Source organism: Parus major, chromosome 27, assembly GCF_001522545.3.
Source record: "Parus major isolate Abel chromosome 27, Parus_major1.1, whole genome shotgun sequence".
In the NCBI taxonomy this organism is placed as follows: domain Eukaryota; kingdom Metazoa; phylum Chordata; class Aves; order Passeriformes; family Paridae; genus Parus; species Parus major.
The window spans coordinates 1695688-1719770 of record NC_031796.1 but is presented as its reverse complement, the minus strand read 5'-3'; the positions used below and the strand labels follow the sequence as shown (position 1 = coordinate 1719770).

The window sequence follows — 24083 nt, the reverse complement described above, 5'->3', positions numbered from 1 at the left end:
GCCAGCCCTGAATAACGGGGTCAACCAACTAACCCAGGGTTCCTGCTCTCACTGCTCTGGGTGGCAGCAGGCTGGGAACTCGTGGATCCTGATGTGCAGCAGGAGAAAGGGCCCTGTGCTGGGCTGCTGAAACCCCTGCAGCAGCAACTGGGGCAAGGGACATTTGCCAACATCCTCTCCCTCTCCTTCTGCCCCAGCCAGCCCTGCGGGGCTGCAGCCCTTGCTTTCTGCCTGTGCTGGGCCATGAGGTTGTTTGTGGCTCCAAAAGGAGGTCACGGGGTGGCTTTGCTCCTTGCCCAGGGCCACAGCACAGTGGGGAGGAGTGGGGACGGTGTCTGAGCCAAGCGTGCAAACGGATTAGGGGTTTCCAAATGCAGATAATCCGCTTGGGATGTGGACACTTGCGTGATGGGCACAGGGCCGCCCTGTGGGGATGGGCAACCACCTGCCAGGGCAGCCCTGGAGCAGGGGCAGTCCAGAGGAGGCACTGATGTGGGGTCCCACTGCTGCCTGGGGTGTCTGAGCTGTGTAAGATTGACAGTTCCTTGGGAATAAAGCAGCAGACAGGGATTAGAGAGGCCACAGTTTATCTGTGACTCCAGCCCCATCCCCGGGCCCAAGCAACTGAATGAGCAGGGCTGCAGTGAGGGGTGGGAGGCAGAGACCCCCAGGATGCAGCTGCCTCCTGCCCAAGGACCGGCCTGAGGGTCTCCTCTGCCCTCCCAGGATCTTCCCACAGCAACACATGCTGAGCTGCAGAGCACATGCCGCTGCTGCCCAAGCCAAGAGCCATTCCAATCCCTGCTTCCAGTGCTCAGAACACAACAGTCAAATATTGCATCACACTCAGATTAATACACAGCAGAGCAGAGCCAAGCAGTGGTGGCTTCCACTGCCACATGTGGCAGAGGTCAGACCTGGAGCTGCAGCACGGCATGATCTCCAAAACACCACCTCCCAGCCATTCCAGGAGGACACAACCTGCCTGCTTCCCTACAGGTGTCCCATCCTGGCTCAGAATGCAGTGTTTGGCTGTGGTGGCAGCACCACCCAGGGCTCCACTCATCCCGACATGGGGTGAAGGGCCCTGGCCCTGCTGCAGCTGCTGGACTGGGCTGACCTGTGGCAGCACGATTGTGGCAGGAGCGGCTGGGACTGAGCGGTTACTGTGGCAACCTGAGCTCTGCAAGGGAGAGCAGGGATGCAGGGAGAGGGCAGAGATGCATGGAGAAGTGCAGGGATCTTGGGATGCACCAGCACGGGGTGGTGGCCAAGCGCAGCCCTCCTGCTGCCCCCAGCCAGCCCCGGCACTGGGGTGGGCATGAGAGGATTGTGTCCTTGGTCCCAGCTGGGCTGCAGAGTCCCCACCGTGTCCCCTCAGGTGTAGAGATACTCACTGAGCTGATGGGGGGTTCTGGTGCCCTCTGCAGACCCTGCAGGGCTCTCGCTGTCCTGCATGTTTCAGCAGCAGGAACTGGATGTTCTTTCCTAGCTGGAGGAGCTATGGAGGAAACAAAGAGTCTTTGCCCAAGCAATGGCACTGCTTGGCTGCTGAGGCCAAGCATTTGCTGGGTTATTCCTAAGTGGCTGGAAGCAGAGGTTTCCTGTGGAAATTCCCCCTTGGACAAAATGTCATTTCCGTTTTTTGCTGGAGCAGATCATCCCCTCCTGCTGGCACTAGGCACCATCAGGCTGAGCCTGTGCCAGCGACAAGCTTCTCTGGTGCCCCCACTTCCCTCTGCCCATGGGCTGGCCGGGTTCTGGCAGGGTCTGTGCTGCTGCCCTGTCCCCTGGGCTGCTGGCCCCTCTCCACAGGCTGCCTCTCGCACCAGCACCAGGGCTGGAACCCCGCAGGGCCCATCCGGACTGGTTCTCCAATGGGACCTTTGTGGGAAAACATGAATCTGTGACTAATGTGGGGATTCATCTGGTTCACATTAGCTGGGCTGGATTATCACAACAGGGCTTTGTGGCCTCAGCACAGACCTGGGAGGGTGAGGGATGCAAAGCAGGGATATGGGATGGGGCTGGGCTGCCCCATGAGACGTCCTGCTGCCCTAAGCAGGAGGGGATGGAGCCCAGGCTGTGTCCTGCCCGCAGGTGATGTGGTTGGGTGTTGGTGTTTTGCCCAGGCCCAGCACTCTGCACATCCCGGGAGCAGCAGGGAGGATTGCAGAGGAGCCTCGCATACAGGATGTGCCCGGAGGGCAGTAGCCAAAAGCGTCAGGACCTCTCCGGAGCCGCCTAAATAAATGTTTCCACTCCTGAGAAATAATTAAGACCCTTGAGATGCCACTTGGAGAGGAAGGCTGTTCCGCCTGCACTCTTTGCGTTCCTGCTCCGAACACAGAGGCAATTTTCTCAGAAATCCATTACGAAGCTCCAGGCTCCCTCTGTCCCCGGAATGCACGGCGTCATTCTGCATCCTGCTGAGCTCATGCGAGGTGACCGTGCGTCCGGCTGTGCCTCAGCCTGGACAATGCTCACTTTCCCAGAGGCTTCCCGGGACTTGCTGAGGACCAAAGAGAGCCAGGGCACAGCTGGGGCCACTTCAGGGCATCGCTGGGGGTAGAGGTGGGGCAGATCCAGGGGCAACCTCCCTATCGATCTCTGCTGCAGTCACTGTTCCTCTGTTCTTTTCTTCTGGAAAGAAAGAATTTCTCCTGGGTAACATCCCCACCAGCCAGCTCGTAGATTTCCTTGGGACCTGGTGAAAACAAATTGTGATTGGCTTGGATTGGATTACATTGGATTCCATTTGCTGTCTCAGCATGGGCCACTCTCCACTTTCTCTCCCATCACTAATCTATTTTTCCTTTTTTCACCCTTCATACCAGAAAGGGGAGGGAGAGAGGAGGGAAGTGAGAAGGACCGGAGGGTGTTTTCTGTACATCTTCCAGCTCTCCCAAGCACATGTGGCTGTGCAGGTCTCTGGTACAGATAGTGCTGTGTCCCCCGGGTTCCTCCAGATATCCCTGGATCTGTGGTGCCCAGACAGAGCCCCAGCAACCACAGACATTGTGTGTGACCTTGATTCTCTGGCCTGAGCAGCCAGTGCCCGCCTGGCTGACTGTGCCAATGGGTTATGTGGGCCAGGGATTGTGAAAGCCGCGTGTCCGCGTGATGCAACTCACCAGAGCAAGAGCGTCCTGGCCAAGCAGGGTGGGCAGGCACCAGGGCCCTGCGCTGCCTTCTCCGCTCCTTTTCTTTCGTCTCATTGAATACAGACAGTGTGGGAGCTGCTGGCTTCACGTTGTGTGCCTGTCCCTGCTACCCAGGGTCCCAGCTCACCTCTCTGTGAGGTCTGGAGTGTCCCAGCAGCACTGGGAACGGCAGCCAGGGCTCTGCTGGCAGCAGCTCAGCAGCGATGTGTCAGCCTCTGTGCGTGAGATTCTCCCAAGTGGGTGAGCACAGGCGGCAAAACATTTGTTCGGGCTGGAGTCACTCATTCAGTCATTCACCAGGGCTGCTGCAGGCTCAGAGTGGGGCTGGTAAATTGGAAAGCACTGTTTTGTGGTTGGTGTTTGCATGGAGCAGGTGCTGGGCTGGTGCCTGCCCAGCCCACAGGTATTTATCTCTTGGAAGTGTGGAGCTGGATAAGGCAGTGAGGAGCCCGAGCTGGAGGACTTTAGTACAAGAGCAATAGATAAAAGCAGTAGAGAGGTGGGAACTTGGGGCTGTGCTTTGACACAGTGGCCAAGTGATTTGCAATTGCTGGTGCATCAACTGTCTGAGAGCGATCCTGTTCCAGCGCTGGCACAAGGAGAGACGAGCCTCTCCTTTCTGGATTCCCACGGGGGAAGGGTCCCCTGTGCTTCTACCAGCTCAGAGCAGGAGAGGGACCTGCGTTTGCTGAATTTCCCTCCAGAGTTTTTTCAGGCCACAGAGGATGAGCTGGTAACGAAAGTGAAAGCCCAGGAGATCCCATGCGGCGGGTGCGAGTGCTGGGGCAGAACGAGCACACCCAGTATTGCTTCCTGCCGCCGCCTCTGCCCATCACCGCACAGCAGCCGCGCCCCGGGGTGCCCATCACCCGGGGTACCCCACGGCCCTGGGGCACCAGTGCTGCCAGGAGGAGCCTGCTGTGAGTGGCAGCTGTGCAAGAGCTCCTCAGGATGGTTTTCTTATGGCTGCTGTTAATTTTCCCTGTTTGAGCAACTGCAGAGGAGTTGGCAGTGCCTTGGGTCTCCTCACAGCTTGCAGGGGATGTGGCAGCTTGGGGAAAGGGATGCAGTGTCCTGTCCCAGCAGGTGCCCGAGGCTGTAGCAGCGCTGGGGATCTTGCTCATGCACCTGGCTGCCAAGTGTCAGCCCAGGCCTGTGGTGGGAACGAGCACCACGCAGCCACAGCTGCTTCACACAGAGGGCCTGGCGTCAGCACAAGGCAGCCCTGTGGCCACCTGGTACAGATTTGGTCATTCCTGTTCCCAGAACCAAGGCTTGGTGCTGCTTTGGGCTTTCCTGGTACTTACTGCCGAATTCTGGTGCTGGTTTGTGTCCTGCCAGAGCTGCTGGTGTTGAAGGCTGAAGCTGTTTTGGATTCTGCCCGTACCTGGTGCTAGTGCCACTAGTCACTTATGACACCCTGTGCCATTACTCGTGCTGGTGCTGGCACTGGTGCCATTAACCTGTGCTGGTGCCCGGTACCGTCACCCAGTGCCACTGCCTGATGCCATTATCCGGTGCCTTGTTCCGGTACCGTTACCCGGTGCTGCAGCTGCCCGGTGAGTGGCACCGCTCCCGTTACTCGGTGCTGTTGCTGCCCGGTGAGTGGCACCGCTCCCGTTACTCGGTGCTGTTGCTGCCCGGTGAGTGGCACCGCTCCCGTTACCCGGTGCCGTTGCCGGTGCTGGCGGGGGCAGGCGGGGGCGGGGCCGCGGGGGGCGGGGCCGCGCGGGCCGGGCCGGGGCGCGGCGGGGGCAGAGCGGCGGCGGTGCCGAGTGCCGGGAGCCGCCGGGAGCCGCCGGGAGCAGCGGAGCCGCAGCCGCCGCCGCGGCCGCAGGTGGGCGCGGAGCCGCCATCGCCGCCGGGACCGGACCGGACCGGACCAGACCGGACCGAGCGGGCCCGGACCCCGTCCGCTCTTCCGCAGCAGGGCCGGGCGGGGTGCGGTGGGGCCGGGGACGGGGCCGGGGCTGGGAGTCGGGCTTGGGGCGGTCCGGTCCGGTCCGGTCCGCACTGTGGGTGTTTTGTAACCCCGGGCGGGCGCAGCTGAGCCAGGCGCGGGGCTCGGCGGGGGCCCGGCTGGGCCCGCGGGCCCCTGGGCGGGCGGAGGCGACGAGTAAGGGCCGCTCCGAGGGAGCGGCGGGGACGTCCCGGGCTCGTCCTGGTGCCGCGGCGCATCCCGGGCCGGGGGCGCTCCTCGCCCGGCGGAGCGGGGCCGGTTTTCGCATGCGGGCCCCGCCGGAGCGGCGGCCGCGGAGGGCGGCTCCGAGTGTCGGTCCCGGGCCGAGGGGAGGATCCGGGACGACGCGAGGCGTCCCGTGCAGTGACGGAGGGGTCCCGCCGCGGGCGGCACACCGGGCCGGGAGTGCGAGCCCCGTTGCCGTCGGTGGGACACGCGGTTCCGCCGGGCGGGTGGGATCGTTCCCCGGCGGGAGCGGCGACACCACGGGGACCGCAGCTCCCGGTGGCCTTTCACCCAGCTCGGGCGCGGCCGGTGACTGGAAGCCCGCGGGAGCCGCGGCCACCTGTCCAGCGGGTTACGGAGCTGTCAGGGCTCCGTGCCCGGCCAGCCCCGGGCCGTGCCAGGCCGGCCCCGGGCAGCTCCTGCCGAACGGCTCCGGGGCTCCAGTGCTCAGCTCGCACCGGCAATGAGCGTGCCCCGAGCTGCGGTGGCACCACCGGCGGCCCGGGGCTGTTGGCTCGTTCGAGTCTCGGCCGTGCTGGGCACAGGGCCGGGGACAGGCGGTCACCAGCCGCACTTTGGTGACGGTGTCTGGGGCTCGTTGCGGAGGGGAATCGGGGCTTGGCTCAGGGTAGCTCTGCGTGGTTTGCCCATAGCAGGGACATGGCACACGATGTCCCTGTGGTGCGGGGCGCTCGGTTAGAGCAGGACATTCCTGGCTGTGGGCTGGCTCACTGTGCTGGCTGCCTGCGGCCAGCCCGCGTCCCTGCAGTGCTCGTGCCTGTGCCCAGAGCAGTGTGAGCCCTGGCAGTGGCATGCGAGGGGACACTTAGTGCAGGCACGATGAGCTGCTCCGCAGAGCCCGACCACTGCCGTGGGCACCGGGAACCAGCCCTCCACGGTGGGAGGACCCTCTGAGACCTGACTCCTGGTCCGGGTCCTTGTCCTCCTGAAGCATCAGGACTGCAGCGTGACCTGATGTGGTTCTGAGGTGCTGGGTGTGAGGATGGAGGAGACTGACTTTCTGGGTTTTACAACTGTTTCTGGGGAGCTGCTCATCCCTGGGGCTGGAGAGGGCTGGTCCGTGCCCTGCTGTGCTGTGGGTGCAGCATGAGGAGGAGGAGGAGCTCTGGTGTGGGCTGATGGGTGCCAACAGCCTGTGTGCATGGACACGGGAGAGCTGGAGCAGGGCGTGACGGGTGGCTGTCACCCACTCCGTTTTGTGGCACTGACAGTGCCCTGCTTTGTGGGTGTTGGGCCCCTACAGCTGTCACTGGAGCCACCTCACCGGCTCTTTCTGCACCTGCCTTGTGCCAAGGCCAGTGCTTTGGGGCAGGATTAGGGATGCTCTCACCGTAAAGGGAGATGCAGCTGGGGATGCTTAGCACAGGGCACACAGAGCCTCTGGAGGGACCTTCCCCTCTCCCTCTGCAGGGGAAGTGCTGACTCCAAAGTGACTGTGAAGGCTTTGCCATGGGGTTTCCCAGCTCTCTCTCGAGTGATAGCAAAACTCAGATACCCTGCTTGCAAAAAATCCCTGCTCCCTTGCACTCCTCTATGTCGTGGGCGGCGAGTGGCGACTGCGTTGAGCTGGGTACAGTGAAGTGGCCCCATCATCTGGGAAATTACTTTCTAGTCTGCAAGGAATGACTGTAATGACAGCTGGGCTGCACTCGACAGGCTTCACGGCAGCCCCGGGGAGCCGGTGGGAGCCCAGGCACAGTGGGATGGCAGGATGGGACCTCCCTGCCATCCACATCCCCTGGGACTGCAGGCCGTGTTCCTCTGCCTGCCCGGCTGTGGTGACTCCCAGTGTCCCACACACTGTGAGCGCTGCCCTTGAAGCAGGGCATGGCTAGGGATAGGGCTAGGGTCAGGGTCAGGGTTAGGGTCAGGGTCAGGGTCCCCACCTTGCCAGGACAGGTCAGGTCTCAGCTCTGCAGCCATGCAGGCAGCTCCTGCCTGGGAGGCTGTGCTGGCTCCGGGGCCCGGCACGCTCCAGGAGAAGTAGCCTCGACAGCTGTAATGTTTCTGTGGCATGCCTTTCCTTTCATGGGGTGTCTATTTTGCAACCCCCAAGTGTTTTGATCCCGGGAGGAAGGGGGCGGGGGTGTTTACCCTGGCACCGCGTGGCTGGTGCAGGGATCCAAGTGGCGCTGGGCATGCCTGAATTTCACATGCAGCAACAGTTCTAGCAACATCTGCTGGCTGATAAAAGGTAGACTGCTGCACGCCGCTGCTCCCGCCGCGTTGGGAAACGTCGAGGGGGAGGCACACTGTGAACACGGCTTCCTGGCAGATAGGGCTGAGCTGACTTGCTGATAAAGCAGAATCCACCCATCTGGCTGCACCAGAGGGGCCAGGAACACAGGCTACTCACAGGCGCTTCATGCCCAGTGCTTCTCTGAGTGCTGGGTCCTGCTTCCCACTGTATCAGGAACGATGTGCTGGTGGGCTGGGACAGCTGCAGCAGCATAGCTGAACCACAGCACAGTCACAACCCATTCCCAGTTCAAACAGTCACTGGTGAGTTTTGCAATCTCCATTTTCAGTGTAACTTTGTGTGATGAGCTGGTTTATAGCACAGCTCTGCTGGGAGGGAACTGGGGAAAAGGCTGGTGCTGGAGAGCCACTGCCTCAGAGAGCCAGAGAGAGCAGCATCGACCCAGCCCTGCCCACCATGTGCTGGGAGCTCATTCTGTCTGGCCTCTCATCCCTATCAGTCAATGGCCCTGCAAAGCCTTTAGCAGAGGAACAGGCTGCTCTTGCTGGGAGTTCTGAGTTCCTACACCAGCTGGAACGGCTGTAAAATGATCTTTGCCCTCTTTGGTGTGAACACCCGACGCTGGTGCTGCTGGGCTGTGGGCCCAGGGGTGCAGCACCAGGCCCTGCTTGTGGAGATGCTGCAGTGAGGCTTACGGTGCAGCTCAGGGGCAGAGGCTCTGCTGCTGCTCCAGGAGCTGGAAAGCCCATCCCAGGGCTAGGAAAGCCAAAATTCACCTGGAACATGTTTGTGTGTGTGCAGATGCATGCTGTGCTTCACCCATCTCTGGTTTTGAGAATTTTGTTTTACAAACCACTGGTGTTTTGGTTGTTTTATTCTCTGTCTGACTATTCCCCCTTCCTACCAGCATCCCTGGATGTCTGTGTATCCCCTCTTCCAAAGGCAAGGCTTTACCCCTCTCCATCCTGCTCCTCTGACTTGATGCAAGAGCATCTCTGTGCAGAGCTGCTGGGGATGAACTCTGGGAGTGTGGTGGGGGCATGCAGGAGCTGCTGTGGTGTCTCTCTAGCTCTCCCTGCTCTCCAGACATCCAAAAGCCTGTGCCATGCCTGCTGGGCTGGCCCTGCAGGACTGCCATGCCAGGGGTGAGGAGGCTCCTGCACCATCTCCCCAGCCCTAAGGAGAGCTGGATCATGGCATGGATCTGAGGGGATGGATGCGGCCAGAGCAGTGCCGCCGGTGCCTGTGCTGCCCACATCTTCCCCAGCCCACCTGGGTCCTGCCCAGCAAATCCGGTCTGGCTGTGGCTGGATTAGTGCCATTGTATGTGCTCACTGGAGCATGGCAGAGAAAATGAAATTGTGTCTCCAGACCCCAATCAGGACTAATTCGATGCTGAAATGAGCTTAATCCTCAGGTCCTTCACCCAGCCTGTCCCTCCTGGGCTGGCGCAGGTCTGAGCAGGGATTAGCACCGAGCCAGGAGCTGTGATGGATTTGGCCTTGGTGCAGGAGGCTGGCACAGAACCTGTGGGACCCCAGGGCTGTGCCCTCAGCATGGCATTATAGGGACTTGGGCTTGGTCATTATTAGCATGGAGGGAAAATCCCTTCCTTGAGTGTCCTCACACAGGGCAGCTGCACATCCCTGCCCAGGCAAGGGCCAGAGTCTGCCCAAGCTGGGATGCTGCAAGTGGTCAGTGGCTTTGTGCCTGCCCTGGGATTCTGCCACCAAGCCAGGGGAAGCTCCAGAACCCTGAGCTGGCAACTCTCCGTTGTGACAGCCCCAAAACCAGTTAATTCAGCTGCTTGGCCCCAGGGAGCCAGGAGTAATTAAAGCTCTGCCCAGTCTGTCTAATCCTGTCTGGGGGTTTATGGTGAGGGCAGCACCAGTGCTGGCAGGGGCTGGGCTCCCCACAGCAGATGTCCTGCAGGAGTGACACTGGACTCGTGTCCATGGGGCTGGTTGGGCACTGGGCTCTGCTGATGTGGCTTCACCTTGTGTCCTGCCCACCACTGCTGGCCCTGCTCAGTGTCTGACGGAACTCTGGCTGCCCCAAGGTGGCTCTTGGGGCACTGAGGTTTTCTCGAGGTTCCAGTCACTGGATTCAAGGGATTTTGCTGGGTATTTTGGTGGTTTTGGTTTGACGCAGGTTCCTGGGCCTATCTGGTTGGAAGAAATCTGAAGTGAGGAGGAAAACCTTTCCCAAGGTTGGCAAGTGCTGGCAGGTGCAGAGCCTGGCCCGTGGTGTGAGATGAGCTGTTGGCAGCCCCCAGGACTGATACCCCTGGCACCAGTCCCGTGTGGGGCTGATGTCCTCTCTGGGCAGCATCAGGTCCTACATGTGATTTCCTTCTTCCTGTAACAGTGTGAATTCTCTGCTATTGGCTCCCTGTTGTTGGGACACCTGGACAGTCCTGGTGCTAGTTCCAGCTCTGCCTACTGGCTGTGGGGCCTGTCGCCTCTGCTCTCGGGGAGAACATTGGATTACCAGAGCCAGCCATGCCTCTTTCATGAGTGTCGTGGTACCCGGCCCTAGATGTTTCCAGTGTGGGCTGAGTGGTTCGGCTGCCTCCTCCCCGATGCCACCAGGGTGAAGCCGTAAGTCACTGCCATTTTCTGTGGGAGACAAACAAACCCCATCAAAGCACAGAGCTTCTAGAAGGAGCTCATTCCCGTGCCGGTGGGCGCTGCCGCCTCCCAGCCAGAGCTGGAAACCACAGGCCGGTGTAAAACACGCGAGCAGCGTTGTCTCCACGGCGTGCCGGTGCCACAGCCCTGGCTGCAGCTCTGAGCAGGGCTGGGGGCTGCTCACCAGCCCCCGGGTGCTCCTGCTGCAGGCTCCGCTCCAGGGCTGTGCGCGGGGGGCTGTGAGCGAAACTGGGGCTGCAGCTGAGTGGGTCCCGTCTCACCCCATGCCGAACTCCTGCATCGTCCCTGGGGTCCCATCCCTGGCTCTCAGCCAGCCACGGGGGCTCAGTGCCAGTACAGAGGCTGTGCCTGCTGTTCCAGCGGGGAGGTGTGAGGGGCCGAGGGGGAGAGCGGGCCGGGCCCGCTGTCCGGCGGGCAGCCGTGGCAGCAGTCGGGGAGGCTGTCCCGCGCAAGCAGCTGACATTTTGGAAGGAAATAGCTCCTCTCTGCTCCTTCCTGTAGTGCGCAGCCAGCGAAACGGCGGCCCGGGAGCCCGGCTGTGCCCGCCCCGAGCCGTGGCCGGGCTGTGCTGGGGCCGGACGCCAGAGCGGGGCCTGAGGGCGGCTGCAGGACGGGACAGTCCGCTCCAGGCTGCAGGACGGGACAGTCCGCTCCAGGCTGCAGGACGGGACAGTCCGCTCCAGGCTGCAGGACGGGACACTCCGCTCCAGGCTCCAGCGGGGCCCCGGGGTGAGCCGGTGCGGACACGGGGCCGCTGTGGGCGGAGGGGTGTCTGGCTGTGTCGGGGAAAGCGGAGCCCTGCGTTGTGCCGAGCTCCCGGCTGTCGCCTCCCCCGTGCCCGGGGCCCGTCTGGGGGCCGGATCTTGCCCTGGAGGGACCTCGCTTGGGGCCGCCCACCTTGGAGGGCTGCGGGACCTTCCGCCGGGGCTGCCGGGGACAGGGGCGGCGCTGGCTGGGGCAGCCCCGGAGCCCTTCGGCGGCACCACGGTAAAGTCCGGCCCTGCGGCCACAAGCGAGGCCGGCTGTGACCTGGAAGCGATCGCGGGTTCCCGGAGGTGCCGAGAAACCACGTGTCCGTGTTTACTGCGGCGGGAGGCGCCCGCTGCCGCCGGAGCCCAGCGCCGCGCCCCTGCCCCGGCAACACAGCGCTCCGGAGACCCCCGGGCTGCGGGAGCTGCGGGCCAAGGGCAGTGCGGGAGCCGCCGCGGCCGAGCGACTGCGTGGGTCGAGGGAGTGGGGAGGGGGTTTACAGCCAGAGCCCTTTACTGTGTTCCCCCCAGGCCTTTGCCTAGCCCTGGGCCCCTGCCTGGCCCTTCACGGCATGGGTCTGGGTAAGAGGCTGCTGTCGGGGGCAGTGCCAGCACCAGGGCTCGGCTGTCCTGCTCACGAGGAGGTTTTCGGGCTGGCTGTGTGCAGGGAGCATCCCGTGCAGAGCGTGCTCCGGCCCCGGGGTGGCTGCTGCCTACAGCAGTGTTTGGATTTTGCCGTGCCCGTGGCACGTGGGAAGCCGCTAGTGCCGGTCTCACCCTGTGAGGCATTTCCCTCCTTTTGTCTGCCCACGGATGTGCTCTGGCTCTCCTGCAGCTTGGGACTTGCTGGTGCCTGCTGTCACTGTGCCTGTGACCCTTCCCCAGTGTGGTCACGTCAGTCCCCAGCCCCAGCAGAGCTGCCACCTTCCCCATCTTCCCCTCTCGCTGCTGCCTCTGGCCTTCTGAGTGCCCTTTCTCCTGTTTTGCATTGGGTTTGGCAGTGCTTCTCCATCAGCAGTGGGCAGTGAGGCTGTAAGAGGCAGAAATGGTGACTGCTGGCCCTCTCTTTACTCGGTCCCTGTGGCGCTGGGGTCCGTCCCCACAGCTCTGGGGTCGGTGTCCTCAGCAGTGGTCCTACCCCGTGAAGCTGCCGTCTGCCTGTGCCGCTTCACAGGCAATAAATGAGCGCGTTGCTGTGGCTTGTCGAGTGCTGCTGGTTAACCGAGCTGCAGTGACGGGTGGGTTCCAGCTCGCTGCCGGCGAGTAAATGCAAAGTAGCCTAAACCACTACAATTATCTGCCTCTTGCAGTTGTTGGAGAGCGCGTGGGGCCGGTGGCTGCTGTGCATGGCTGAGCCGTGGCAGTGCTTGAGGCTGCATGGCCCTGCTGGGGCTGGTGGGCTGGAGGTGGCACTGGGCTGAGTGACTGTCCCTGGATGTCAGGTGAATTCGTCCCTGGGCTCCCATCCCTCGGGCAGCTGCTGGTGCCACCGAGGAGCATGATGCTGGAAAGTGACGTTAGGCATGGTCCAAGCCAGGGCAGTGGCTGCCAGCAGCAGCCAGGGGCAGGAGGCAGGGCTGCCTGGAGAGGCTGGCAGTGGCAGCTCCACCTGAGCAGTGGGATCATGGTGCTGCAGCTTATGCTAAAACTGAATTGCTGCCCCAGCCATGTTGAGTCTCAGGGTCAAAGGTCTGCCCATGGCTGGTGGCACTGGTTGTGTGTGCTGGGGTGGTCAGGCTACCCTGCAGCCCATGGGGAGGTTTGGTTTGTCCACTGGTGAGACACAGAGACAAAAATGAGACAGATTCCCCCCAGGAGAAATTGCATGTTCTGCTGCATTGACAATGTCTGTGGAGGTTGTGCTCAAGCCTGGTGCAGATGGTGTTTTGGGACACACCAGGTGAGCTCTGCACCATCAGCCACTGCACAGCCCCTTGTAGAGGCAGATGTGAGGCTGGTGCTCCTGCTCCCAGGCTGGCACTGGCCAAATGTGGAGCCTGCCAGCTCACCACAGAGCAGCCAGAGACTCGTTGCTTAACAACATGCTGGAGTGGAGTAGGAAGTGTTTTGTCACTGTGAGATGGGAAGAGATCACCATTTTATCAACAGGCGGGGCAGTGTCTGTTTGCTCTGTGTCCGTGCGGATGTCCCCACAGTACTGGGGACTTCGGTCACTTTGTGGTACAGTGGCACTGGCATGGCTGTTCTTGGCTCTGCCCCTTATCGAGCCTCTGCAATTTCCAACAGCAGCATGTCCTGCTGTCAGCCATCCCACCTTTCCTTTTCTCTTTGCCGGTGTTCTTCTGCCTCCCCAGGCCCCTTCTTGCCAGCAGCATTTCCAGCTTGGTGATTTCTGTGAATGTGGAAAGGTTCCTCCCTTTTTATAGGGGAAAAATTCATTTTTAGCCAGCTCTGGGTTATTGTTCCTCTTCCTGTTCAGGGGCGGGTGTGCCTGGCTCAGGGGCTCTGGCTGTGGCTGCTCTGCTCAGAGCTGCTGCCACTGTCCCCCAGCATGTGCCCCTGACCGTAGGACAGTGCCAGCTCTTCTGGAGCCCTGTGGGCCACTGGGTATTTCTGAGGCTGAACAAAATGCTTTGGGGAGAGGGGGAAGCACAGTCCCCACTGGCTCAGTCCCTCTGTTTGTCACCAGCCAGTGCAGTGATCAGGTCCTGGCCTTGGGACATGTCGAAGGCCTTGTGCCCCTGCCTGGCCTCTCTGTGTGGTGCCAAATCCCAGGTGATTTGGGTGTGAGTGTATCTAAATGCTGTTTACTGCTGTCTCCTCACTCAAGAGGGACCTTGAGCCCCCCAGGCCCTCCTACATCACTCACCATCATATCACCCTCACACACTCAAGTGCAGGTTGTTTCTCCAGCCCCCTCGAGCCACAGGTGACCCAGGGGGCACGCTGGATTTCAGTAGAGGTGTTGTCACCACCATCCCATCCCTGCCTGCCCCTGAGGGAGCCAAGGCTGTGGTGGGTGGATCCCTGGGGAGCCAGAGCTACCCCAAAACTGCTTTGGGAAGGTCCACGCATCTCCCCCAGAACATGGGGCACACAGTGGCCCTGGGACTAGGGACTTGTCAGGGACTGCAGTGCCACGTGGGCTCTTGGCGCTGGGGCTGCTCCTGCCTGCTGGCACTGCCAGGGTGTGGGCAGGAGCGGGGTGAGCGCAGGGGGGGCCTCCGCTCTGCGTCACCCTGGATTTCTGGCCAGCCCTTCCTCCCCCTGGCCTGTTTCCTCATTCGCGTGGCCAGTGATGGCTGCGATCCCGTGGTGCAGTGAGGGGAAATGAGAACCATGTGGAGAGGCCGTGCAGAGGCACATCCCTGGCCCTGGGCACCCCCAGGGCTGTTCCTAGAAAAGAGGAGGGGTGACTGACAGCCAGGGTCCTCTGCCCCCACATGCCCTTTCTTTCAGCAGCTGGAGACAGCGCTGGCAGCACCAGGAACTCTGAACACTCCTGCAGAGGGTGTGGGAACAGCCAGGGCCAGACCCCTTGCAGCACAGTGCCTGGCCTGTCTCTGCTGGTGCCCTTATGGTGCCTCTCGTGCAGGTGCTGAAGCATGGCGGTGTGGATCCAGGCCCAGCAGCTCCAGGGGGAAGCCCTGCGGCAGATGCAGGCGCTCTACGGGCAGCACTTCCCCATCGAGGTGCGGCACTACCTGTCGCAGTGGATCGAGAGCCAGGCGTGGTAGGTCACGGCTCCTGTTCCCAGGGGGTGCCAGCTTGGCAGCCGCTGCCCCGGGGGTACAGATGGGTGCTCCCCACTGCCAGGCTGCCCTGACACCGCTCTGCTCCGCACTCAGGGACTCCATCGACCTTGACAACCCTCAGGAGAATGTGAAGGCCACACAGCTTCTGGAGGGGCTGATCCAGGAGCTGCAGAAGAAGGCAGACCACCAAGTGGGTGAGGACGGCTTCCTGCTGAAGATCAAGCTGGGGCACTACGCCACGCAGCTGCAGGCGAGTGGGGGGCTGTGGGCAGGGGTGCAGGGCCAAGGGGGTCCCTGCCCCGTGCCTGGCTCAGGCAGTGCTCTCCCCACAGAACACGTACGACCGATGCCCCATGGAGCTGGTGCGCTGCATCCGGCACATCCTCTACCACGAGCAGCGGCTGGTGCGGGAGGCGAACAATGTGAGTGCGGGTGAGGGTTCTGCAGGGTTTTGGGGATGCTCAGGGGCTCTTCTCCATGATGATGGGAGCAGCCCTGAGGCAGGGGACAGGGAGGGTCCCCTTTCTGTGCTGAGAGCACTCTGTGCCCCGTGCAGAGCCCTTCCCCGTCCGGCTCCTTGGTGGATGCCATGTCCCAGAAGCACCTGCAGATCAACCAGACCTTCGAGGAGCTGCGGCTCATCACTCAGGACTCTGAGAATGAGCTCAAAAAGCTGCAGCAGACACAGGAATACTTCATCATCCAGTACCAGGAGAACATGCGACTCCAGGGTGGGTGGGGGTCCGAGGGGCATGGGCCTGGGGTGCTGGCAGGGCCAGCCCTGACACCGTGCCCTGTCCCCCAGCCCAGTTCTCCCAGCTGTCCCAGCTGGGCCCCCAGGAGCGCCTGTCACGGGAGACGACGCTGCAGCAGAAAAAGGCATCGCTGGAGGCCTGGCTGCACCGCGAGGCCCAGACACTACAGCAGTACCGCGTGGTGAGCGATGCCTCCTGGTTCCCCGTGATGCTGTCCCTGTCATGCCCTGTGACACTGCCCCTGCAGCCCTGATGTTGTCCCACCTCGCAGGACCTGGCTGAGAAGCACCAGAAGACGCTGCAGCTGCTGCGCAAGCAGCAAACAACCATCCTGGATGATGAGCTGATCCAGTGGAAGCGTCGGCAGCAACTGGCAGGGAATGGGGGCCCACCCGAAGGCACCTTGGATGTGCTGCAGACCTGGTGAGTGCCTGGTGGGGTGGGGTGGGATGGGGTGCTGAGCCCCAGTGTGTGCTGAGCCCTGCTCCCCCCAGGTGTGAGAAGCTGGCAGAGATCATCTGGCAGAACCGGCAGCAGATCCGGCGTGCCGAGCACCTGTGCCAGCAGCTGCCGATCCCAGGCCCAGTGGAGGAGATGCTGTCAGAGCTGAACGGCACCATCACCGACATCATCTCTGCCCTGGTCACCAGGTACAAGCTGGACCCAGCTGGGTGGGGGGGCCAGGTTGGCCCTGCCCCCTTCCCAGCCCTCCTGATCCCCCTGCCCCCCCAGCACCTTCATCATCGAGAAGCAGCCCCCCCAAGTGCTGAAGACACAGACCAAGTTTGCAGCCACCGTGCGGCTCCTGGTGGGGGGGAAGCTGAACGTGCACATGAACCCGCCCCAAGTGAAGGCTACCATCATCAGTGAGCAGCAAGCCAAGGCCCTGCTGAAGAATGAGAGCACCCGCAAGTAATGCCAGGGGCTGGGGCTGCCGAGGCAGTGGGGAGCAGGGAGGGGAGGGGCTGCACTTTGCACGACTCCCAGTCCTGCTGGTCTCCTGACTCTGTGCATTCCCGTGGCAGTGAGAGCAGTGGGGAGATCCTCAACAACTGCTGCGTGATGGAGTATCACCAGGCCACTGGGACGCTCAGCGCCCACTTCCGCAACATGGTGAGTGCCGTTCTTCCCCGTCCTGTCCCCTCGTGTCCCTCTGTGTCCCCCCCCGTGTCCCCATCTACTCCTCCATGCTCACCCCTCGTGTCCCTGCAGTCCCTGAAGCGGATCAAACGCTCGGATCGCCGTGGGGCTGAGTCAGTGACAGAGGAGAAATTCACCATCCTCTTTGAGTCGCAGTTCAGTGTTGGTGGGAATGAGCTGGTCTTCCAGGTGAAGGTAAAGCCACTCTGTCCCTTCTGCAGGCCCTAGGCAAGCCGTGGGCACTATGCCCACAGGAGTAGGGCTGGGCTGAGGCCACATGGGTGCCTGTGGGTGATGTTCCCTTGGTGCCCCACAGCCCATTCTGGTCTCCTTCCTCTCGGCAGACGCTGTCCCTGCCTGTGGTGGTGATTGTTCACGGGAGCCAGGACAACAATGCCACGGCCACCGTGCTTTGGGACAATGCCTTTGCTGAGCCCGTGAGTGCCACTGCAGTGGGGGCAGGACAGGCCCCATCTGCCCTGAGCAGATGTGGGAGCAGGGCTCAGCCTCCTGCTGGGACATAGCTGCTGGTGCTGACCATGCTCTCTGCCCCCAGGGCCGCGTGCCCTTCGCTGTGCCCGACAAGGTGCAGTGGCCACAGCTCTGTGAGGCCCTCAACATGAAGTTCAAGGCAGAGGTGCAGAGCAGCCGTGGGCTGACCAAGGAGAACCTGGTGTTCCTGGCACAAAAGCTCTTCAACAGCACCAGCTCCCACCTGGAGGACTACAGCAGCACCACAGTGTCCTGGTCCCAGTTCAACCGGGTACGTGGCCTGGGCGCTGTCCAGAGCCCCGCCAGTGCTTGTGCCTGTGGGGCTGGATGGGGTGTACCCACCTGGGGGTCCCTGAGTCTCTGCCACTGTGCCCAGTGTCTGTGCTCAGAGGCTCGGAGGCTGGTGACAGGAGTGCTCATTTTCTGGGGATTTCCACAGGAAAACCTGCCTGGGAGGAATTACACCTTCTGGCAGTGGTTTGACGGGGTGATGGAGGTGCTGAAGAAGCATTTGAAGCCGCACTGGAATGATGGGTAAGAGCCGCCCTGCCCTGTGCTGCCTGGCCCGAGCCCCAAGCCCTGACGCCCTACTCTGCCTAGGGCCATCCTGGGCTTCGTCAACAAGCAGCAGGCGCACGACCTGCTCATCAACAAACCCGACGGGACCTTCCTTCTGCGCTTCAGCGACTCGGAGATCGGTGGCATCACCATTGCCTGGAAGTTTGACTCCTGTGAGTCTGTGCCTGGCGCTGGCATCCCTGGATTGAGTATCCCTGGTCCCATCTCATGCCCAAGGGGTGCTGGCACTGCCATGGCAGGCATGCTGGAGCCATCCTCAGGAAAGAGGCGAGCGCCAGAGCTCCCAGAGCACCTTGGCTGTGCCATGGGGAGCGATGCTGCCCTCACTCACTGTAGCCGTGGCTGTGTCAGGCCCAAACGCTGGCAGCAGTCGGGAGGAGGGACCAGGCTGAACCCTCCAACCCAGCCCTAGGGACTGATGTGGACTGTACAAAATCCAGTTACTCAATGGTGCTCCCCAGTGCAGGGGTTGTCGGGGTGGCCTGACCCTGTGCAGGAGTCTGTTGCTGTTCACAAGAGCATCCTTTGGAGGGTCAAATGGCTGAGAAGCACCACAGAGCCCCACGGAGCCCATGGTTGGGGAACCAGCCTCCCACGTGTCAGGATGAGGCCAGACCTGCCTTGGCTCTGCTGTGCCTCCTACCTTATCCCATTTTCTGGCGATCTGTGCTTTATCCTCAGCTGTTGCTGAGGGAGGGATGCAGTGTGGGACATGCTGTTTGCTGCTTGTTGTGACCTGCAGCCCATATCCAGAGTACAGCCAGGAGCTGCTGCAGACTCTGGGAGTCACCATGATCCTCACACTTGTCTTGCAGCTGAGAGGATGTTCTGGAACCTGATGCCTTTCACCACCAGGGATTTCTCCATCCGCTCCTTGGCTGACCGCCTTGGGGATCTCAGTTACCTCATCTACGTGTTCCCCGACCGGCCCAAGGACGAGGTGTTCTCCAAGTACTACACGCCGGTTCTCTGTGAGTCCACGCCAGGTAGCGCTGTCCCTTCACCCCACGTGTGTCCCCTCCTTTGTGCATCCAGCCAGGATGGAGCTGGTGTTCTCAGCATCCCCCCTGCCCTGGGGCCACACCAGCCCCACAGGGGTTCTGCGTCTGGCCACGTGTGAGCCCCCAGCACTGCCTGGGGTTGTGGCGTGTGCTCGAGCTTGGAGCCTCAGTGCTGCCTCCTTCTCTCTAGCTAAAGCTGTGGATGGATACGTGAAACCACAGATCAAGCAAGTGGTGCCAGAGTAAGTGTGACCCCAAAGGCAGATCCTGGGCAGTGGTTGCCATGGGTTTGCAGCACTGAATTGGCTGGGTTGGGTGGCAACCCAAGGTGCTGAGGAGCTCAGGTCTGCCACCAGTGATCACCCTGGTGCTGAGCCTTGTGAGATATCTTGGTGACCTCACCCACGGGGCACCCATCCTGTCCCGTGCCAGTGCTCATGAAACCCATCCCCACAGGTTTGTCAATGCATCAGGAGATTCTGCCCCTGGAGGGGCCACCTACATGGACCAGGCACCCTCACCTGCCGTCTGCTCCCAGCCTCATTACAACATGTACACCCAGAAGTAAGTATCACACCCCTATCCCTCTACTGCTACAGCTGGTCCTCCCCTCACCGCCTGCCTCCCACAGCCCCGACCCTGTGCTGGACCCCGAGGGTGATTTTGACCTGGAAGACACGATGGATGTGGCGAGGCACGTGGAAGAGCTGCTGCGGCGCCCCGTGGACAGTCAGTGGATCCCCCACGCCCAGTCGTGACAGGCAGGCGCCTGGTCCCTTGCCCCTGGCCCCGGCGCTGCGGGGACTGTGCTGTGTTCGTGTCTCTGTGCCAGGGGACAGCGGGTGGGCCCTGCCCCCAGGATTTGCTCTGTGCTGCCCCGAAACACAGGCTGGCGTCCAGCTCTTTGGTGTTTATGCCCTTGTATAAACGGCAGCGGATTTGTCGCATGGTTTTCCTGTATGTTCCTTTTAAGAAGCCCAGCTTCGGCTTTCCGCTTCTGCCAGCACTGGCCCTGCAGCCCCCCCGTCCCCCCGTGAGGCTGCTGGGGCGGGGGCCGCCAGCCCGGCCTCAGGTTCGCTTTCGCAGTCGTCACTAAGAATGTACATGTCGCCTTCTTGTTCTCCCCCGCGGCTCCGTTCCCAGGGGTGCGTGAGGGCAGAGGGCAGAGGAGGGGTTCTGCCAGGGCTCCCCTAGCCCGTGCTGGTGCTCTGCTCCACAGTGGCAGGGTCCCTTGGACCTCATCTTCTCCTCTGCCCCCAAGGATGCATGAGCTCCTCCAGCTCCCGGCCTCGGTGTCCGCTCTGGAGCCGGTGCATTGTGAGGGTGGCAGGGTGCGAGGGCACCCAGCGAGGGCAGTCGGGTGGGCAGGGGGTTTGGGGAAGCGGAGCCCTCTGCCCCCTGCCTCTCCCCTCGCCTGGGCGGGAAACTCTGGGGTCCTGGCCATGTTATTTTTCTATCACAGAGTAAATAAAGCACGGAATATTTTTGTAACACAAAAGCTCTGGGTGCCACGTGTGTCTTGGGACAGAGGCGGGTCCCTCTGGGATGCTCCTCATCTCGGGGGCACCAGATGAATGCTGGGGCTGGGCCTGGTGGTCGGGGTTCCTGTCCCTGAGGGCAGAGTCGTCGAGCCTCCACTGGCACAAGCTGGGCGGATCTGGGGGGCTCCGTCCGGGCGGGAGGGCTGCCCTGGGGAGCAGAGGCTGGGCTGGGGCCGTTTTTCGGGGCAAAAAGCAATGTAAACCAGATCAATTGCCCTGTTTTTCGAAGAAGGATCTTACTCTTGATGGAGGGGTAGAGGGCGCTGGTACTCGGGGTTCAATTGCTGTTGAATTCCCCGCCGAGCGGGGGGCTCCGGGTGTGCTGTGTAAAGGCGAAAATGAAAATAAAAGTAAAGCGGGGAGGGGGGGGCGGCGCCGGGCGCGATAATTCTCCGTCATTTCTGCCGGAGGCGGAATAGCCGGGTGGACGAGGGGGGTCCGGGGCCGAGTCCCTGCCCTAGGGCGGTGTCCGCATTCCGCGATGCTGCCGGCGGTGGCGGTCGCGGCGGTGGTGGCCGTGGCCGTGGCCGTGGTGGCCGTGGCCGTCCCCGCGCTGCGGCACCGCCTGTTCCGTTCCGCTCTGCGCCGCGCCGGGGGCCGGTACCGGCGGCGGCTGGAGGCTCTGGGCAGGGACGTGCGGCTGAGCCAGGAGCGGCGGCTGCGGCGCCTGCTGGGCACCGGGACCGCCGGCGGTGAGCGCGGGGCTGCGGCGCGGGGGCCGGGAAGGGGTCGGTCCCATGGCTGCCCTTCTCAGTTTGTGCCTCTCCCGGCAGGCTCGGAGCAGTTCCAGGAGCAGCATCCCCTGGGGCAGCCCTGCCGGGAAGAAGCGCCGGGGGATCCGGTTCCCCCGTCGCGTCTGTGGGCTCTGCTCCCCGGCTGCTGGGACCCCGACCCCCGGCTGCAGGTGCGGGGAGCGGCGGGCGCCGTGGGCGCGGATCCCCGCAGGGTCTGCCCTCCTGACCCTCCCGTTCCCCGCAGGGGTCCCTGCTCTACCTGGACGCCCTCGGCGCCGCCTTTCCACGGGCCCTGTCCCGCCGGGGCACGGCCGTGCTGCACTGGACCCCTGGCTGTCCCCGCGCCCCGGCGGGGTGGCCGCTGCCCACCCTGTACTGCACCCCGGCCGCTGCGGGCACTCTGCGTTCTCGGGCGGCTGCGCTGCGGCTGCAGCTGCTCTTTGCCCTGCGGCAGCGAGCGCTGCATGTGCTGGAGGCCGGGCTGGCGGCCGAGCTGCACGATGCGCTGCTGGCCCTGCGCACGGAATGGCCCCAGCTGGCCCAGGAGCTGGCGCTGGGCAGGCTGAGCCCCCAGCCCGGGCTGCCCGAGAGGGTGCGGGACCAGCTGCAGGCGCTGCTGACCCCTGATGCTGCCCGGGCAGCCGAGCTCCGTGCTGAGTGCTCCCGTGGCTTCGAGGGCATCGTGTTGCGTCTGTGGCCGCAGCTGGAGGTGGTGGTGGTGAGGACGGCGCATGGTGCGGAGCGGCTCTACCGCGACTCCCTCTGCCAGACCGACTGCCAGGGACTGCCCTTCTACTGCCCCTTCTACCAGGCAGCAGGAGGTGAGTGTGGCCCCTTGGCCTGCCCTGGGTGCCCACAGGGAGCTGCTGCCATATGGCAGCACAGGTCTCCCTGCCCCAGCAGATGCTGGTGCATCTCTGTGCTGCATTCACTTCCTGCAACCTGAGAACGGCTCAGTCCCGGCGCCAGCAAAATTCTGCCCCTTGGAGAGGGGTGAGGCTTCTGTGGGCAAGGGAGGGTCTAGGGAGCTCACATTGGCACATGCTGCCTCTGCCCAGCCCTGCTTGGTATAAACCTGTGGCCAGTGGAGCCAGCGCCCCAATTCCTGCTGTGCCCTGACTGGGCTTTCTGCGAGTTCCTGCCCTGCCTGGCCACCAAGGAGCCACGGACGGTGCTGCTGGATGAGCTCTGGGAGGGACGCGAGTATGGGCTGGTTGTGACAGCTCAGCCAGGAGAGTACAGGTGCCTCGTCCCTGCTGTGTAGCCCTGGGGGGCTGCCTCCCCCAGCCCCATGCACCCTTCTCCCCCTCACACTCTCCCTGCCCACGCAGGTGCCGTACTGGGGAGGTGCTGAAGGTGACCGGCTTCCACAAGCAGTGTCCCGTGGTGGAACCTGTGCGCAGGTGAGGACACCCCACCCCCTGTCCCTCACATTTGGGAGCTGGGCCTGTCTTAGCAGGAGGGTGCCAGTGACCCACCCCGTGTCCCTGGACCACAGGGAGAGCCAGACACTGAGTGTGCGAGGTGAGAGCATCCCTGAGGAGCAGTTCTGCCAGAGCCTGGGCCGCACCCTGAGGATGTGGCCAGGTGCTCGCCTGATTGACTATGTCTGTGTGGAGAGCAGCCTGCTGGGTGAGTCCTCCTGAGCTCTCCAAATTCCCCCAAAAGTGTAGCTGGCACTGCATGGAGCTCTGCAGCCCTCCTGTGCCCAGAGGACTGGGGACTGAGGGCAGCTTTAACATTCCCATGGTACTGGCCCAGGTGACTCTTCGGGACCCTGTGCCCCCCACTACGAGGTGTTCATGGAGCTGCAGGGCCTGCGGGACCTGTCAGAGGGGCAGCGCTACAGGGTGAGCAGGACATGGGCTCTGCTCTGGGGCTGTGTGAGGTGGCTGAAGGACACTGCTATGGCAGTATGGGACCAGCACAGGCAGCTGCCCTCTCTTTGCAGCTGGACCAGTGTCTCCAGGAGGATTTCCCCATCTACAAATCCTTCCGCTTCAAGGGCAGCATTGGGCCCCTGCGCCTGCACCTGGTGAGGCCCGGGAGCTTCACCCGGCTGCGGGAAGCTCTGGGCTCCCCCATGCCCATGCCCAGGGTCCTGCACCAAGAGAAGCTGCTGCGGCTCATCCAGGGATCAGTCATCTCATAGGGCAGCCTAGGGGTCCCCCTTCCACCCCGGGGTTCCCTTGGCATGCACCCTCTGAGGAGAGGCCATGTCTCAGGGGCAGGAGGGCATGGGGGCAAGGGTGCCCAGCCCCAAGGGTTTGGAGCAAATGGAGACAGTGAACTTGACCTCTGTGGTGGCACCGGTGGGCACCACTCAGTGCTGCCGTGGGGATGGAGCAAGAGCTTGGGAGCATCATGGGGCAGGGGAATCCTGCAGCTGCAGGGTTGCTCAGTGCCTTGGCAGCACCTGCAGCCACAGAGGAGTGGGTGCCTGTGCCTTTCCCAAGGGACATATTGTGCACCACAGCCCATGGCTGAGGCAGAGGGCTCAATGGAAAACTCTGCAGGAGCAGGCGGAGCAGAAGAGCTGTGGCTCATCACTGAGCACTGGGGTCCTGTGGCATTTTGTCCCCTGGCAGGGACACTGCAGGCAGGGCTGGTGGTGGCAGGTGCCTCAGAGCAGCCCCAGTCAGGCTTCAGTGCGTGTCCACTGATTTAAAAATAAGCTCCAATGAGGGCTGCTTTTAATGTTTTAAAAACCAAATGCAAAATAAAGGAGGATTATCTCTTAAAAATAAATAAAGGACCGAACTCTGGGATTGATTTTTTTTAGACTATTATTTTTAATCCTCATTAAAGAGATTGCTCAAGCAATCTGACTGCTCTGGGGGCTGAGGAGTTGCTGCTGTTCTTGGGGGTCCTGGGGAAGGGACAGCCATGAATATTTAACCAGCAGAGTGGTTGCTGTGCTCTGGGGGCTGAGGCTCTTTGTGCCTCTAAGGCACATGTGTACTATCGGGAGGGACTGGTCATTTCCCCTCATGCTCATTAAGGGTTATTTCAAGGGCTGGTGAGGGCGTGGGGGGCACCTGCTGTGCCGCAGCTGCTGCTGGGGGGCAGCCGGGCCGTGGGCAGGAGATGATCTCTTGAACAAGGCTCACACAAAGCAAAGCATCCTCCAGCACAACCGAGACCCCCGCCAGGCA

The 24083-nt window shown here is 62.3% G+C and overlaps 2 protein-coding genes across 5 annotated transcripts; both read left to right on the top strand.

Annotated features, from left to right (window-relative positions):
• The first annotated feature begins 4934 nt into the window (after positions 1–4934).
• LOC107215121 (signal transducer and activator of transcription 5B) lies at positions 4935–20151 on the top strand. 4 transcript variants are annotated; one of them, XM_015651095.1, is made up of 19 exons: positions 4935–5001; positions 14527–14664; positions 14780–14936; positions 15019–15108; positions 15243–15417; positions 15492–15622; positions 15713–15864; positions 15936–16091; positions 16174–16353; positions 16467–16554; positions 16654–16776; positions 16926–17018; positions 17138–17344; positions 17513–17607; positions 17674–17804; positions 18468–18623; positions 18844–18895; positions 19110–19217; positions 19285–20151. In XM_015651095.1, the coding sequence occupies exons 2-19, from the start codon at positions 14537–14539 to the stop codon at positions 19409–19411; spliced, it is 2349 nt and encodes a 782-aa protein (XP_015506581.1). In that variant the 5' UTR covers positions 4935–5001; positions 14527–14536; the 3' UTR covers positions 19412–20151. The 4 variants fall into 4 exon arrangements, with proteins under 4 accessions (XP_015506581.1, XP_015506577.1, XP_015506579.1 ...); XM_015651091.1 differs by having other exon boundaries at positions 18468–18638; XM_015651093.3 differs by lacking the exon at positions 4935–5001 and adding an exon at positions 7549–7872 and having other exon boundaries at positions 18468–18638.
• Positions 20152–20623: 472 nt separating this feature from the next.
• GHDC (GH3 domain containing) lies at positions 20624–23680 on the top strand. Its single transcript, XM_015651121.2, has 8 exons — positions 20624–20886; positions 20968–21098; positions 21173–21749; positions 21987–22170; positions 22260–22331; positions 22427–22560; positions 22690–22778; positions 22880–23680. The coding sequence occupies exons 1-8, from the start codon at positions 20676–20678 to the stop codon at positions 23078–23080; spliced, it is 1599 nt and encodes a 532-aa protein (XP_015506607.1). The 5' UTR covers positions 20624–20675; the 3' UTR covers positions 23081–23680.
• The last annotated feature ends 403 nt before the right edge of the window (positions 23681–24083 follow it).